Source organism: Pristiophorus japonicus, chromosome 15 (assembly GCF_044704955.1).
Source record: "Pristiophorus japonicus isolate sPriJap1 chromosome 15, sPriJap1.hap1, whole genome shotgun sequence".
NCBI lineage: Eukaryota > Metazoa > Chordata > Chondrichthyes > Pristiophoridae > Pristiophorus > Pristiophorus japonicus.
In genome coordinates this window covers 2,595,630-2,613,965 of record NC_091991.1, presented here as the reverse complement: position 1 = coordinate 2,613,965, position 18,336 = coordinate 2,595,630, and the positions used below count along the sequence as shown (strand labels likewise).

The following is an 18,336-nucleotide window of genomic DNA, read 5'->3' as shown; positions in this document are numbered from 1 at the left end:
GAGATGTGTATCCAATACATTGACACTTGAAAGTACAACAGAGAATGATTTACAATAAAGCATTAATTTCAGCTTTATGCAACAAAAGTTGTTCAATTTGTATATTTGATTAGAGGTGAAAATCACTGATTTTTGTGAGTTTTACGGGGGTCTGTTTCCCACCATTAGAAGGGTTGCCCAGCGGTGGTGGTATGATCCCCATCAGTACATTGCTTGTACGCGGAGGCTGTTGACATTTTCTATAATGAAATGACTGGTTCAGATCCCGCCTCTGATAACCAAATGCTGAATTGGGAGAGGCTGTTTGATCTCTGCTACTGATCCTTGATCTTCAAAACAAGTTATTTCTTAACTGGTTTGGGATCTGTGCTGTTCCTACTTGCCTCTTGGCCATCCTATTCTGTTTTGTTTTTGTATGTTGTCACAATCATTGCTGCCATTTCTGTCTGATATGAAAGATGGGTCAGCTACAAAGCCCAGATCCTACCATAATGCAGGTGCTGATGAACCAGCAATAGGGTTTGTGGTGGTTTCATTTGCCCTTCACTGTAATATTTGCTGTTGTATAATGTGGGTGGCCTGATGCCAGAGAAAGTTGGCTAGAATCTCCTGAGTCCCAGTTAACTGGGAGTCTGCTGTATAAAAAGGTGAAGAGAAATGGGTCAGCCAGGATCTGAAAAAAGATGGGGTTTATAAATGTTTGAATGCAGATGCTTACTATTTTATGACACTTGTTCTGTAGGACTTTGTACTTATATTCTGAATGAGTTATGCTTGAATTGGGGGTTACATAGAAACATAGAAAATAGATGCAGGAGTAGGCCATTCGGCCCTTTGAGCCTGCACCACCATTCAATAAGATCATGGATGATCATTCCCTCAGTACCCCTTTCCTGCTTTCTCTCCATACCCCTTGATCCCCTTAGCCGTAAGGGCCATATCTAACTCCCTCTTGAATATATCCAATGAACTGGCATCAACAACTCTCTGCGGCAGGGAATTCCACAGGTTAACAACTCTCAATGAAGTTTCTCCATCTCAGTCCTAAATGACCTACCCCTTATCCTAAGACTTTGTCTCTTGCTGTGCATTTGTATATTCTGCACCAAGCAGGGTTTCTGAAGATGCACATTTTTTTATACAGAGCTATTATGCCAGATTTTGTCAATTCTTGGAAAAGAGAATTTCCATTTGGTTGGGAGCTTTGCTTGGATTGTTGCTCTTCAGTTCCTATCATGCCCTTTAACTGTTACTTTAAACATTCTTGTGTAGAACCAAAAATTAATTCTGAAATAAAAACAGAAAATGCTGGAAACACTCAGCGGGTTAGGCAGCATCTGTGGAGGGAGAAACCATTGACATTTTGGGTCGATGACCTTTTGTCAGAAGTAAATTCTGAAAACCTATTCCAACAATACACAGGAATAAACATTAAATGATACGAACTGAAAAGTGTAGAAGAACAAAAGGACCTTGGAGTGCATGTCCACAGATCCCTGAAGGAGCAGGCCAAGTAGATAAGGTGGTTAAGAAGACATACAGAATGCTTGCCATTATAAGTCAAGGCATGGAATAAAAGAGCAAGGAGGTTATGCTTGCACTGTATAAAACACTGGTTAGGCTGCAGTTGGAGTTGTGTGTGCAGTTCTGGTCACCACATTATAGGAAAGTTGTGATTGCACTGGAAACGGTGCAGAGGAGATTTACAAGAATATTGCCTGGATTGGAGAATTTTGGCTGAGGAACAATTGGAGATGCTGGGTCTGTTTTCTTTGGAACAGAAGAGGCTAAGGGGAGACCTGATTGAGGTGTATAAAATTGAGGGGCCTGGATAGAGTGGATAGGAAGGACCTGTTTCCCTTTGCAGAGTAGGCATAGATTTAAACATCGTGAGCCGCCCCGACCTGTGAGGACACTGCAGGTGAAGGCTATAAATAGAGCTGGAACGTCGGTGAAGATGCGGCGTATGAGGGTACAGGCCACAAGAGCCCAGGGGCAGCATGGGCCAGCCTACACTGATATGTGAGCGCATGAGGTCCGTGCAGCAGAGCAGGTCTCCAGTCGTCCTGGTTAACCCTTGCCACCGGATAAAGGCCTAGCCCTGTTGAGCCCGTGTGGTGGCTGGTGTGCAACGGTCACCCCACATTTTTTTTTAAAATCCATGCACAGGCATTTTCCACCCTTCAATTGGAGTTCAGGACTGGAACATCAGGTCCTTCGTTGAAACTTCTGTGAACTCTTGTGGAAGCAAGTCATCCTCGTTCGAGGGATCGCCTATGAATGATAGATTTAAAGTAATTTGGGGGGAGGTTTAGAGGAGATATAAGGGGATATTTCTTCACCCAGAGGGTGGTGGGGGTCTGGAACTCTGCCTGAAAGGGTAGTAGAGACAGAAACCCTTACCACATTTAAAAGAGAGATGATTGTGTGCTTGAAGTGCTGTAACTTACAGGGTTGTGGGATTAAGCTGGATAGCTGTTGGTCAACTGGCATGGCCACGATGTGCCAAAATGGCCGCCTTCCGTGCTGTAAATTTCTATGATTCTGAACAATGAAGCCCCATCCAGAGCCTGATGTGTTGCCATGTAGCATAATGGTCTCTCTACTGTGTGGGTTGTTGTGCGGTCAGAATTTGACCATGTGTACATAATCATAGTCAGTCTCGGAGTCGAGGATGACTTGCTCCCACTCGGTGAGTTCTCAGGTGACTGAGGAGTCCAATGCAGGATCTATAATCACTCAGGTGGGGCAGTGGTTGAAGGAAAAGGTGGGTGGGGAGCTTTGGTTGATGCACACCTTCCGCTGTCTGCGCTTGGTTTCTGCTTGTTCTCTGCGATGAGACGGTGTTCAGCGCCCTCCCGGATGCTCTTCCTCCATTTTGGGTGGTCATGGGCCAGGGATTTCCAGATGTCGGTGGAGCTGTTGCACTTTATCAAGGAGGCTTTGAGGGTGTTCTTGAAGTGCTTCCTCTGCCCACCTGGAGCTCGCTTGCGATGTCGAATCTCCCCATGTGGCAGTTGCTTTGGGAGTCTTGTGTACAAAGAAGTATCAAACACATGGTTTTTTGAATTTTTATTGATATTTTGGTGACTATTAATGGGGAGGAGGATAATTGTGGCTTTAAATTTAGTGTGCTTGCTACAGTAGGATGTCTGAAACCGCATCAAAATAATTAAACTTTCCTTCTGTCCACAGGTTTATCTGGCAATCCTGCGGATATCGAAAGAAGGCATCAGGTTTTCGGGGAAAATTCTATCCCTCCCAAAAAAGCAAAGACTTTTCTTCAGTTAGTATGGGAAGCACTACAAGATGTTACCCTAATTATTTTAGAACTTGCAGCTATAATATCGCTAGGCCTTTCTTTCTATAGGCCTCCAGGAGGAGAAAATGAAGGCAAGTATGATAGTAATGGAAATGTTGTTAATACCAAGTTATTTGTTGTTGCTCTGGAAGGAAATATGCAGGTACCAGAAGGAAATATGGTGCAGACATAAAATTTCTGGATAAGCTGAACCGTTCACTTCTTTGCAATGCACTTTGTGTTCCATGTGCTAAAAGCAGAAATTGAAAAATGCAGATCTGAAGGCAATTGGAAACATGGAAACATAGAAAATAGGAGCAGTAGTAGGCCATTCGGCCCTTCGAGTCTGCACCACCATTCAATATGACCATGGCTGATCCTCTATCTCAACACCATATTTCTGCTTTTCCCCATACCCATTGATGCCTTTTATTGCGAGAAATCTATCTCCCCCTCAAATATATTCAGTGACTTGGCTTCCACAGGTTCACCACCCTCAGTGAAAATGTTTCTCCTCTCGGTCCTAAATTTCCTACCCCATTTCCTCAGAATTGTGATCCCCTTGTTCTAGACTTCCCAGCCAGGGGAAACATCCTGCCTGCATCCAGTCTGTCCAACCCAGTCAGAATTTTATACGTTTCAATGAGATTCCCTCTCATTCATCTAAACGCTAGTGAATACAGGCCTAGTCAACCCAATCTCTAATACGACTGTCCTGCCATCCCAGGAATCAGTCTGGTGAACCTTCGCTGCACTCCCTCTGGCAAGTATATCTTTCCTTGGGTAAGGAGACCAAAATTGCACACAATACTCCAGGTGCAGTCTCACCAAGGCCCTGTATAACTAGTAAGACATCCTTGCTCCTGTACTCTCATCCTCTTTCAATAAAGGCTAATATACCATTTGCTTTCCTAACTGCTTGCTGCACCTGCATGTTTGCTTTCAATGACTGGTGTACAAGAACACCCAGGTCCCTCTGTACATCGACACTTCCCAAGCCATCATCATTTAAATAATACTGTCGTTTTTCCAACCAAAGTGGATAACTTCACAATTATCCACATTGTACTGCATCTGCCATGTGCTTGCCCACTCACTCAACCTATCTAAATCGCCTCGCAGTGTCTTTGCATCCTCCTCACAGCTCTCAATCCTACCTAGTTTTGTGTCAGCAAACTTGGAAATAATTCATTTGGTTCCCTCATCCAAATCATATATATATATATGTGTGAATAGCTGGGGCCCAAGCACTGATCCCTGTGGTACCCCACTAGTCATTGCCCGCCGCCCTGAAAAAGACCCGTTTATTCCTATTGTTTTCTGTCAGTTAACCAATTTTCAATCCATGCCAATACATTTAAGTGGTACTGAGGTGAATGATCAGCCATGATATTGAATGGTGGTGAGGCTTGAAGAGCTGAATGGCCTACTCCTGCACCTATTTTCTATGTTTTGATTATCCTCAATCCTATGTGCTTTAATTTTTCTCACTCACCTCTTATGTGGGACTTTATCAAAGGCCTTCTGAAAATCCAAATGCACTACATCCACTGATTTTCCCTTATCTATTAGTTACATCCTCAAACTCCAGTAGGTTTGTCAAACATGATTTTACTTTCATAAATCCATGTTGACTTTGCTTAATCCTGTTATTTAAGTGTGCCGTTATCATATCCTTTTATAATAGACGCCAGCATTTTCCCTACTACTGATAGGCTAACCAGTCTGTAGTTGCCTGTATTTTCTCCTTTTTTTAAAATAGTAGGGTTACATTTGCCACCCTCCAAATCTGCAGGAACTGCTCCATAATCTCTAATTTTGGAAGATGCATCCACTATTTCCATGGCTACCTCTATTAGTACTCTGGGATGCAGATCATCAGGCCCTGGGGATTTATCTGCCTTCAGTCCCATTAGTTTCTTACTAAGTATCATTTCCTTTATTCCTCTTGCTCACTGGACTCTTGGTTCCCTAGCATTTCTGGGATATTATTTGTGTCCTCTTCCATGAAGTCAGAACCAAAAGTATTTAATTCTGCCATTTCCTTATTCTCCATTACAAATTCTCCTGTTTGTCTGTAAAGGACCTACGTTTGTCTTCACTAATTTTTTTTCTTTTTACGTACTTGTAGAAACTTTTGCTGTCAGTTTTAATGTTCCTTACAAGCTTACACTCGTACTCTCTCTTTCCCCTCTTAATCAATCTCTTGGTCCTTTTTTGCTGAATTCTAAACTGCTCCCATTCCTCAGGCTTGCTACTTTTTCTGGCAACTTTGTATAACTCCTCTTTGGATCTAATACTACCGTTAATTTCTTTTGTTAGCCATGATTGGGCCACTTTTCCTTATGTTTTTATGCCAGAAAGGAATGTATAACTGTTGCAATTCATGCATTTGTTCCTTAAATGTTAGACATTGCCTATCCACCGTCATGCTTTTTAATAAATCTTCCCAATCTATCAGAGCCAATTTATTCCTCAAACCTTCGTAGTTTCCTTTGTTGAGATTTAGGATCCTAGTTTCGGAGTGGACTATTTCACTTTGAATTTCTTAAGAAATTCAATCATATGGTCACTAAAGAACCCTGCACAACAAGACTGTTAATTAACCCCTTCTCATTACACAATACCCAATCTAGGATAGCCTGTTCCCTAGTAGGCTCCTTAACATACTGGTCTAAAAAACCATCTCGTACACACTCCAGGAATTCATCTGCCACAGTATTATTACTAATTTGGTTTGGCCAATCTATATGTAGATTAAAGTTACCTACATGCATCTCATTTCCTGTTTGATGCCATCCCCTACACTACCATTACTATTTGGAGGCCTATAGACAACTCCCACCAATGTTTTCTGCCCCTTAGTGCTCCTTCAGTCCACCCAGACTGATTCTACATCTTGATTTTGAGTCAGTATCCTTTCTCTCTGTTGCTCTGCTTTCATCCCTTACTAACAATGCCACACCACCCCCTCTTTTTTTGTCCTTCCTAAATATCGAATATCCTTGGTTAGTCAGTTCCCAACCCTGGTCACCCTGCAACCATGTCTCTGTAATTGCAACTATATCGTACCCGTTTACATCTTTGTGCTGTTAATTTGTCTACCTTATTACAGATGCTTCGTGCATTCAGATTGCCAGTTATCAGTCAACCACTCTCAGCATCTCTGCTGTGTACTGTTCTAGGTGATGCTTTCAATTACCAACATTTACAATACAAGGTTTACACAAGAACATAAATAGGAGCAAGAGTAGGCCATACGGCCCCTTGAGCCTGCTCTGCCATTTAATAAGATCATGGCTGATCTGAACATGGACTTGGCTCCACATCCCTGCCTGCTCCCCATACATAACCCCTTATCCCCTTATCGTTTGAAAAAATTTAAGACATACAGTTTCTTAATGTCCCAGCTTCCACAGATTAACAATCCTGAGAAGACATTTCTCCATCTGTTTTTAAATGGGCAGCCCCTTATTCTAAGATCATGCCCTCTAGTTCTAGCCTCCATCAGTGGAAACCTGCTCTCTGCATCCATTTTGTCAAGTCCCCTCAATCTTATACATTTCGATAAGATCACCTCTCATTCTTCTTTCCAATGAATAGAGGCCCAACCTACTCAACCTTTCCACATTAGTCAACCCCCTCATCCCCAGAATCAGCCTAGTGAATCTTCTCTGAACTGCCTCCAAAGCAAGTATATCCTTTTGTAAATATGGAAACCAAAACTGCACGTGGTATTCCAGGTGTGGCCTCACCAATACCTTATATAGCTGTAGCATGACTTCCCTGCTTTTATACTCTATCCCCTTTGCTATAAAGGCCAAGCTACCATTGGCCTTCCTGATCACTTGCTGTACCTGTATACTATCCTTTTGTGTTTCATGCACAAGTACCCCCAGGTCCTGCTGTACTGAGGCACTTTGCAATCTCTCTCCATTTAAATAATAACTTGCTCTGATTTTTTTTTCTGCCAAAGTGCATGACCTCTCACTTTCCAACATTATACTCCATCTGCCAAATTTTTGCCCACTCACTTAGTCTGTCCTTTTGCTGATTTTTATTTTTGTCCTCTTCACAATGCTTTTCCTCCCATTTTTGTATCGTCTGCAAACTTGGCTACGTTACACTCTGTCCCTTCAAAATCGTTTATATAGATTGTAAATAGTTGGGGTCCCAGCACTGATCCCTGTGGCACCCCACTAGTTACTGGTTGCCAACCAGAGAATGAACCATTTATCCCGACTTTCTATTTTCTGTTAGCCAATCCCCTCCATGCTAATATTACCCCCAACCCCGTGAACTTTTTTGTGCAGTAACCTTTTATGTGGAACCTTATCAAATGCCTTCTGGAAGTCCAAATACACCACATCCACTGGTTCCCCTTTATCCACCCTGTTCGTTACATCCTCAAACCTCCAGCAAATTTGTCAAACATGGCTTCACTTTCATAAATCCATGCTGACTCTGCCTGACCGAATTTTGCTTTTCCCAACCACAGATGTTAGGCTAACTGGTCTATAGTTTCCTGCTTTTTGTCTGCCTCTGTTTTTTAAATAGGGGTGTTGCATTTGCAGTTTCCCAATCTGCTGGGACCTCCCCAGAATCCATTGAATTTTGGTAAGTTACAACCAATGCATCCACAATCCCTGCCGCTACTTCTCTCAAGACCCTAAGCAGTTTATAACTGCTACTAGCGCAGAACGGGTGGAGAACTGGATTTGAGAAACATTAACCATTATTGTTACTATGCTTCATTGCTGACTTGTAACACGTTCCCCAATTGCAAACTGGTTCTGTTGCAGATGGTATTAAAGTTGCATTAATAGTCATTGGGAGCCATCTAGCATCTAAAGTGTTTAAACGAGAATGTTTGTCTTGTAATACATATGCTAACTAGAGGCCATCAATGTAAGATAGTCAAGAAATCAAATGGAAAATTCAGAAGAAACCTCTTTAGAAACATAGAAAATAGGTGCGGGAGTAGGCCATTCGGCCCTTTGAATGGCGGTGCAGGCTCGATGAGTTCATGGCTGAACATGCAACTTCAGTACCCCATTCCTGCTTTCTCGCCATACCCCTTGATCCCCCTAGTAGTAAGGACTACATCTAACACCTTTTTTGAATATATTTAGTGAATTGGCCTCAACAACTTTCTGTGGTAGAGAATTCCACAGGTTCACCATTTGAATGGTGAGAATGTGGAACTCGCTGCCACAAGGAGTGGTTGAAGCAAATTTGTATAGATGCATTTAAGGGGAGGCTAGACAAGCATGAGGGAAAAGGGAATAGAGTGTTATGTGGATAGATTTAGATGAGGAAAGACTGGAGGAGGCTCCAGTGGAGCAATGGACTGGTTGGACTCTGGTCTGTTTCTGTGCCATATATCCTATGTAATTATCTGTAGTGGCAATTATGTTAATACATTGGAGTCCAAGAGGGCAGGTAGAAGTTTTGGCTATATCCAGATTTCCTCCTATTAGGCTAAATGCACTTGCTTACCAATACCATATGTGTCTCCAAACATGGCCCAATATCCGTGCTGGTCCTGTATTGATCAGCATGTTGCCGATCTTCACTAATTAGTGAATTTAAGTTTTTATCCAATCTCTGACTCTGACCTCAACCACAAAGTATGCAGTGAGTTTGGTTAGTGCTCAGGTTCTGTTGTGGTCCAATTCTTTTGTTTTGAGAGGAAAGAGGTGCATAGAAAATAGGTGCAGGAGTAGGCCATTCGGCCCTTCTAGCCTGCACCGCCATTCAATGAATTCATGGCTGAACATTCAACTTCAGTACCCCATTCCTGCTTTCTCGCCATACCCCTTGATCCCCCTAGTAGTAAGGACCTCATCTAACTCCTTTTTGAATATATTTAGTGAATTAGCCTCAACAACTTTGTGGTAGAGAATTCCACAGGTTCACCACTCTCTGGGTGAAGAAGTTCCTCCGCATCTCGGTCCTAAATGGCTTACCCCTTATCCTTAGATTGTGACCTCTGGTTCTGGACTTCCCCAACATTGGGAACATTCTTCCTGCATCTAACCTGTCTAACCCTGTCAGAATTTTAAATGTTTCTATGAGGTCCCCTCTCATTCTTCTGAACTCCAGTGAATACAAGCCCAGTTGATCCAGTCTTTCTTGATAGGTCAGTCCCGCCATCCTGGGAATCAGTCTGGTGAACCTTCGCTGCACTCCCTCAATAGCAAGAATGTCCTTCCTCAGGTTAGGAGACCAAAACTGTACACAATACTCCAGGTGTGGCCTCACCAAGGCCCTGTACAACTGTAGCAACACCTCCCTGCCCCTGTACTCCAATCCCCTTGCTATGAAGGCCAACATGCCATTTGCTTTCTTAACCGCCTGCTGCACCTGCATGCCAACCTTCAATGACTGATGTACCATGACACCCAGGTCTCTTTGCACCTCCCCTTTTCCTAATCTGTCACCATTCAGATAATAGTCTGTCTCTCTGTTTTTACCACCAAAGTGGATAACCTCACATTTATCCACATTATACTTCATCTGCCATGCATTTGCCCGCTCACCTAACCTATCCAAGTCGCACTGCAGCCTCAGCATCCTCCTCGCAGCTCACACTGCCACCCAACTTAGTGTCATCCGCAAATTTGGAGATACTACATTTAATCCCCTCATCTAAATCATTAATGTACAGTGTAAACAGCTGGGGCCCCAGCACAGAACCTTGTGGTACCCCACTAGTCACTGCCTGCCATTCTGAAAAGTACCCATTTACTCCTACTCTTTGCTTCCTGTCTGACAACCAGTTCTCAATCCATGTCAGTACACTATCCCCAATCCCATGTGCTCTAACTTTGCACATCAATCTCTTGTGTGGGACCTTGTTAAACGCCTTCTGAAAGTCCAAATATACCACATCAACTGGTTCTCCCTTATCCACTCTACTGGAAACATCCTCAAAAAATTCCAGAAGATTTGTCAAGTATGATTTCCCTTTCACAAATCCATGCTGACTTGGACCTATCATGTCACCTCTTTCCAAATGCACTGCTATGACATCCTTAATAATTGATTCCATCATTTTACCCACTACCGATGTCTGGCTGACCGGTCTATAATTCCCTGTTTTTTCTCTCCCTCCTTTTTTAAAAAGTGGGGTTACATTGGCTACCCTCCACTCCATAGGAACTGATCCAGAGTCAATGGAATGTTGGAAAATGACTGTCAACGCATCCACTATTTCCAAGGCCACCTCCTTTAAGTACTCTGGGATGCAGTCCATCAGGCCCTGGGGATTTATCGGCCTTCAATCCCATCAATTTCCCCAACACAATTTCCTGGCTAATAAGGATTTCCCTCAGTTCCTCCTCCTTACTAGACCCCCCGACCCCTTTTATAACTGGAAGGTTGTTCGTGTCCTCCTTCGTGAATACCGAACCAAAGTACTTGTTCAATTGGTCCGCCATTTCTTTGTTCCCCGTTATGACTTCCCCTGATTCTGACTGCAGGGGACCTACGTTTGTCTTTACTAACCTTTTTCTCTTTACATATCTATAGAAACTTTTGCAATCTGTCTTAATGTTCCCTGCAAGCTGCTTCTCATACTCCATTTTCCCTGCCCTAATCAAACCCTTTGTCCTCCTCTGCTGAGTTTGAAATTTCTCCCAGTCCCCAGGTTCGCTGCTATTTCTGGTCAATTTGTATGCCACTTCCTTGGCTTTAATACTATCCCTGATTTCCCTTGATAGCCACGGTTGAGCCACCTTCTCTTTTTTTTAAATTTTTATGCCAGACAGGAATGTACAATTGTTGTAGTTTATCCATGCGGTCTCTAAATGTCTGCCATTGCCCATCCACAGTCAACCCCTTAAGTATCATTTGCCAATCCATCCCAGCCAATTCACGCCTCATACCTTCAAAGTTAGCCTTCTTTAAGTTCTGGACCATGGTCTCTGAATTAACTGTTTCATTCTCCATCCCAATGCAGAATTCCACCATATTATGGTCACTCTTCCCCAAGGGGCCTCGCACAACGAGATTGCTAATTAATCCTCTCTCATTACATAACACCCAGTCTAAGATGGCCTCCCCCCTAGTTGGTTCCTCGACATATTGGTCTAAAAAACCATCCCTTATGCACTCCAGAAAATCCTCCTCCACTGTATTGCTTCCAGTTTGGTTAGCCCAATCTATGTGCATATTAAAGTCACCCATTATAACTGCTGCACCTTTATTGCACGCACCCCTAATTTCATGTTTGATGCCCTCCCCAACATCACTACTACTGTTTGGAGGTCTGTACACAACTCCCACTAACGTTTTTTGCCCTTTGGTGTTCTGCAGCTCTACCCATATAGATTCCACATCATCCAAGCTAATGTCCTTCCTAACTATTGCCTTAATCTCCTCCTTAACCAGCAATGCTACCCCACCTCCTTTTCCTTTTATTCTATCCTTCCTGAATGTTGAATACCCTGGATGTTGAGTTCCCAGCCCTGATCATCCTGGAGCCACGTCTCCGTAATCCCAATCACATCATATTTGTTAACATCTATTTGCACAGTTAATTCATCCACCTTATTGCGGATACTCCTTGCATTAAGACACAAAGCCTTTAGGCTTGTTTTTTTAACACCCTCTGTCCTTTTAGAATTTTGCTGTACAATGGCCCTTTTTGTTCTTTGCCTTGGGTTTCTCTGCCCTCCACTTTTCCTCATCTCCTTTCTGTCTTTTGTTTTTGCCTCCTTTTTGTTTCCCTCTATCTCCCTGCATTGGTTCCCATTCCCCTGCCATATTAGTTTAACTCCTCCCCAACAGCACTAGCAAACACTCCCCCGAGGACATTGGTTCCAATTCTGCCCAGGTGCAGACCGTCCGGATTGTACTGATCCCACCTACACCAGAACCGGTTCCAATGCCCCAGGAATTTGAATCCCTCCCTGCTGCACCATTGCTCAAGCCACGTATTCATCTGAGCTATCCTGCGATTCCTACTCTGACTAGCACGTGGCACTGATAGCAATCCCGAGATTACTACTTTTGAGGTCCTACTTTTTAATTTAGCTCCTAGCTCCTTAAATTCATTTCGTAGGAACTCATCCCTTTTTTTTACCTATGTCATTGGTACCAACGTGCACCACGACAACTGGCTGTTCTCCCTCCCTTTTTAGAATGTCCTGCACCCGCTCCGAGACATCCTTGACCCTTGCACCAGGGAGGCAACATACCATCCTGGAGTCTCGGTTGCGGCCACAGAAACGCCTATCTATTCCCCTTACAATTGAATCCCCTATCACTATCGCTCGCCCACTCTTTTTCCTGCCCTCCTGTGCAACAGAGCCAGCCACGGTGCCATGAACTTGGCTGCTGCTGCCCGCTCCTGATGAGTCATCCCCCTCAACAGCACTCAAAGCAGTGTATCTGTTTTGCAGTGGGATGACCACAGGGGACCCCTGCACTACCTTCCTTGCACTACTCTTCCTGCTGGTCTTCCATTCCCTCGCTGGCTGTGGACCCTTCTCCTGCGGTAAGACCAACTCGCTACACGTGATACTCACGTCATTCTCAGCATCGTGGATGCTCCAGAGTGAATCCACCTTCAGCTCCAACTCCGCAACGCGGACCGTCAGTAGCCGGAGGTGGGGACACTTCCCGCACGTCGTCGTCAGGGACACTGGTGTTGTCCCCGTGTTCCCACATGGTACAGGAGGAGCATATCACGTGACAGAGCTGTCCTGCCATGACTTAACCCTTAGATACACTTAAATTGCCGACGACAATGTTAAAAGTTACTGACAAAGAAAAAGAAAAACTACTCACCAATCAGCAGCCAATCACTTACCACGTTGGCTGTGACGTCACCTTTTGATTTCTTTCTACTTCTTTTTTGACTTCTCTCAGCTGGAGCTGCACAAGTACGCCTCTCTCGACGCTCCCCGGACTGCTGAGTCTTTTATAGGCCACTGCCTCTCTCGACTCCTGCCTCTCTCCAAGTGCAAGAACTAGAGTAGTAGTAATGTGGGATTTCAATTATCCTGATGTAGACCAGGATAGTAACAGTGTAAAGGGCAGAGAGGGGGAAGAATTTCTGAAGTGTTCAGGAGAAATTTCTTGATCAGTACGTTTGCGGCTCTGGATCTGGTTCTGGGGAATGAGGTGGAGCAAGTGTCACTAGGGTAATATTTAGGGAACTGTGATATCATACAAGGTTTAGATGAGCTATGGAAAAGGACAAGGAGCAATCTAAAGTAAAAATACTTAATTGGAGGAAGGCAAATTTCAGTGGGCTGAGAATGGATCTCTCGGGTAAATTGGAATCTAGGATTGGCAGACAAAATTGTAATCGAACAATGGGCTGCCTTTAAAGAGGAGATGGTCCGGGTACAGTCGAGGTATATTCCCACGAGGAGGAAAGGTAGGGCAACTAACACCAGAGCTCCCTTGATGACGAAAGAGCTAGAGTAAGATGAAACAGAGAGTGCGTATGACAGATGTCATAGAAACATAGAAAATAGGTGCAGGCGTAGGCCATTCGGCCCTTCGAGCCTGCACCACCATTCAATAAGGTCATGGCTGATCACTCCTTCAGTACCCCTTTCCTGCTTTCTCTCCATACTCCTTGATCCCTTTAGCCGTAAGGGCCATATCTAACTTCCTCTTGAATATATCCAACGAACTGGCACCAACAACTCTCTGCGGCAGGGAATTCCACAGGTTAACAACTCTCTGAATGAAGAAGTTTCTCCATCACAGTCTTGAATGGCCTGTCCCTTATCCTAAGAGTGTCCCCTGGTTCTGGTCTTCCCCAACATCGGGAACATTCTTCATCTAACCTGTCCAGCCCCATCAGAGTCTTGTATGTTTCTGAGATCCCCTCTCATCCTTCTAAACTCCTGTGTATAAAGGCCCAGTTGATCCAGTCTCTCCTCATATGTCAATCCAGCCATCCCTGGAATCAGTCTGGTGAACCTTTGCTGCACTCCCTCAATAGCAAGAACATCCTTCCTCAGATTAGGAGACCAAAACTGAACACAATATTCACCAAGGCCCTGTACAACTGCAGTAAGACTTCCCTGCTCCTATACTCAAATCCCCTAGCTATGAAGGCCAACATACCATTTGCCTTCACTGCCTGCTGTACCTGCATGCCAACTTTCAATGACTGAACCATGACACCCAGGTCTCGCTGCACCTTCCCTTTTCCTAATCTGCTGCCATTCAGATAAAATTCTGCCTTCGTGTTTTTACCCCCAAAGTGGATAACCTCACATTTATTCACATTATACTGCATCTGTCATGTATTTGCCCACTCGCCTAAACTGTCCAAGTCACCCTACAGCCTCTTGGAGTCCTCCTCACAGCTCACACCGCCACCCAGTTTAGGTCATCTGCAAACTTGGAGATATTACTCTCGATTCCATCCTCTAGATCATTTATATTGTAAAGAACTGGGGTCCCAGCACTGAGCCCTGTGGCACGCCACTAGTCACTGCCTGCCATTCTGAAAAGGACCCATTTATTCCTGTCTGCCAACCAGTTCTCGATCCATGTCAGTACATTGCCCCCAATACCATGTGCTTTGATTTTGCACACCAATCTCGTGTGGGACCTTGTCAAAAGCCTTTTGAAAGTCCAAATACACCACATCCACTGGTTCTCCCTTGTCCAGTCTACTAGTTCCATCCTCACAAAATTCCAGAAGATTTGTCAAGCATGATTTCCCTTTCATAAATCCATGCTGACTTGGACCAATCCTGTCACTGCTTTCCAAATGCGTTGCTATTTCATAATTGATTCCAACATTTTCCCCACTGTCAGGCTAACCGGTCTATAATTACCCGTTTTCTCTCCCTCCTTTTTTAAGTGTTACATTAGCTACCCTCCAGTCCATAGGGACTGATCCAGAGTCAATAGTGTTGGAAAATGATCACCAACACATCCACTATTTCTAGGGGGACTTCTTTAAGTACTCTGGGATGTAGACTATCCGGCCCCAGGGATTTATCAGCCTTCAATCCCATCCATTTCCCTAACACAATTTCCTGCCTAATAAGGATATCCTTCAGTTCCTCAGTCCCCTAGTACATCCAGAAGGTTATTTGTGTCTTCCTCCGTGAAGACAGAACCAAAGTATTTGTTCAATTGGTCTGATATTTCTTTGTTCCCCATTATAAATTCACCTGAATCTGACTGCAAGGGACCTATGTTTGGCTTCACTAATCTTTTCTCTTCACATCTATAGAAGCTTTTGCAGTCAGTTTTTGTGTTTCCGGCAAGCTTCCTCTCGTACTCTCTTCCCCCTCTTAATTAAACCCTTTGTCTTCTGCTGAATTCTAAATTTCTTCCAGTCCTCAGGTTTGCTGCTTTTTCTGGCTGATTTATATGCCTCTTCCTTGGATTTAACACTATCCTTAATTTCGCTTGTTAGCCATGGTTGAGCCACCTTCCCTGTTATTTTTACTCCAGACAGGGATGTACAATTGTTGAAGTTCATCCATGTGATCTTTAAAGGTTTGCCATTGCCTATCCACAGTCAACCCTTTAAGTATCAGTTGGCAGTCTAATCTCGCCAATTCGCGTGTCATACTGTCAGTTACCTTTCCTTAAGTTCTGGACCCTAGTTTCTGAATTAACTTTGTCACTCCATCCTAATAAAGAATTCTACCATGTTATGGACACTCTTCCCCAAGGGGCCTCAACAAGATTGCTAATTTAGTCCCTTCTCATTGCACATCACCCAGTCTAGGATGGCCAACTCTCTGGTTGGTTCCTTGACATTGGTCTAGAAAACCATCCCTAATACACTCCAGGAAATCCTCCTCCACCGCATTGCTACCAGTTGGGTTAGCCCAATCAATATGTAGATTAAAGTCGGCCTTGATAACTGCTGTACCTTGCACACATCCCTTATTTCTTGTTTGATGCTGTCCCCAACCTCACTACTACTATTGTTGGCCTGTACACAACTCCCACTAATGTCTTCTGCCCTTTGGTATTCTGTAGCTCCACTCATACAGATTCCACATCATCCAAGCTAATGTCCTTCCTTACAATTGCATTAATTTCTTCTTTAATCCTGCCTCCTTTTCATTGCTGTCTATCCTTCCTAAATGTTGAATACACCTGGATGTTGAGTTCCCAGCCCTGGTCACCCTGGAGCCATGTCTCTGTGATGCCAATCACATCATATCCATTAACTGCTGACTGTGCAGTTAATTCGTCCACCTTATTCCAAATATTCCTCGCATTGAGGCACAGAGCCTTCAGGCTTGTCTTTTTAACACACTGCCCCTTTAGAATTTTGCTGTAATGTGGCCCTTTTTGTTTTTTGCCTTGGGTTTCTCTGCCCTCCACTCTTACTATTCTCCTTTCTATCGTTTGCTTCTGACTCCATTTTATTTCCCTCTGTCTCCCTGCATAGGTTCCCATCTATTAGTTTAACTCTTCCCCAATAGCACTAGCAAACACTCCCCTGAGGACATTGGTTCCGGTCCTGCCCAGGTGCAGACTGTCCGGTTTGTACTGGTCCCACCTACCCCAGAACCAGTTCCAATATCCCAGGAATTTGAATCCCTCCCTTCTGCACCACTGCTCAAGCCACGTATTCATCTGAGCTATCCTGCGATTCCTATTCTTGACTAGCACGTGGCACTGGTGGCAATCCCGAGATTACTACTTTTGAGGTCCTACTTTTTAATTGAACTCCTAGCTCCCTAAATTTGTCTCGTAGGACCTCATCCTGTTTTTTTACCTATATTGTTGGTACCTATATGCACCACGACAACTAGCTGTTCACCCTCCCTTTTCAGAATGTCCTGCATCCGCTCCATGACATCCTTGACCCTTGCACCAGGGAGGCAACATACCATCCTGGAGTCTTGGTTGCGGCCGCAGAAACGCCTATCTATTCCCCTTACAATTGAATCCCCTATCACTATCGCACTCCCACTCTTTTTCCTGCCCTCCTGTGCAGCAGAGTCAGCCACGTTGCCATGAACTTGGCTGCTGCTGCTCTCCCCTGATGAGTCATCCCCCTCAAAAGTACCCAAAGCGGTGAATCTGTTTTGCAGGGGACCCCTGCACTACCTTCCTTGCACTACTTTTCCTGTTGGTCTTCCATTCCCTATCTGACTGTGTACCCTTTACCTGCGGTAAGACCAACTAGCTAAATGTGCTGCTCACGTCATTCCCAACATCGTGCATGCTCCAGAGTGCATCCACCCGCTGCTCCAGTGCCGCAATGCGGTCCGTCAGGAGCTGGAGGCGGATCCACTTCCCGTACACTTAGTCATCAGGGACACCAGGAGCGTCTGACTTCCCACAAAGTACAGGAGGAGCACAACATGTGTCCGAGCTCTCCTACCATGACTTAACCCTTGGATTAATCTAATTGGGCAACAACAATGATGGTTACTTTATTTATAAAGAAAAGGAAAAACTACTTGCCAATCACTTCCCCCTTGGCTGTGACGTCACCTTGCGATTTCTTTCTACTTTTCTGCCTCCCTGCTGCAGCTGCGCCAGTAAGCCTCTCTCGAACCGACCCCGGAACTCCCGCCTCTCCTTGACTCTCCTCTGCTGACTCTGGGCCTTTTGTAGGCCTCTGAACAAGGTCTTGGTCCAGTGGCAAGGGGATCCAAGACAACTGGAGAGCAGGCACAACTGGATGGGCTAAATTGCCTACAGCAAAGTGTTGGCTGCATGCTCAGTGCAGAGGAGCACCATTGATGATAGAGGGCCTGAGCTTGGTTGGGGGGCAGGCATTAGGAAGGTCATTTTCAAAGTTATTTTAAGAGTGGACCATGGACAGGCTGTTAAACTGTCTGTTGTGACCAGCTTTCCTTCTGTTTAAAAATAGCCTCCTGTAGCCCAGTGACACAAAGAGCCCATTAAACTCCACCAATGTCCTTTGGTCTGGTGAGGTCTCCTTTTGTGAAACATTGGCTGTTGTTAAAGCTTCTCATTCTGACTCGCTCAGTGAGAAACGAGCTGCAGAACTGCCAACACCGTCAGCTTTAAGGAGATGTTTCCCTTTGGAGATGAGTGCCCTTTGAGTTTGA

General features: G+C 44.4%; 1 protein-coding gene across 4 annotated transcripts in view; it reads left to right on the top strand.

Moving 5' to 3' along the window:
• LOC139280566 (plasma membrane calcium-transporting ATPase 1-like) overlaps positions 1 to 18,336 on the top strand; it is a 145,658-nt gene that overhangs the window by 58,534 nt on the left and 68,788 nt on the right. For all 4 annotated transcript variants that reach the window (XM_070900068.1, XM_070900070.1, XM_070900069.1 and 1 more), the window contains exon 3: positions 3,196 to 3,393. In XM_070900068.1, the coding sequence (XP_070756169.1) occupies positions 3,196 to 3,393 (198 nt within the window). The remainder of the gene's footprint in view (positions 1 to 3,195; positions 3,394 to 18,336) is intronic.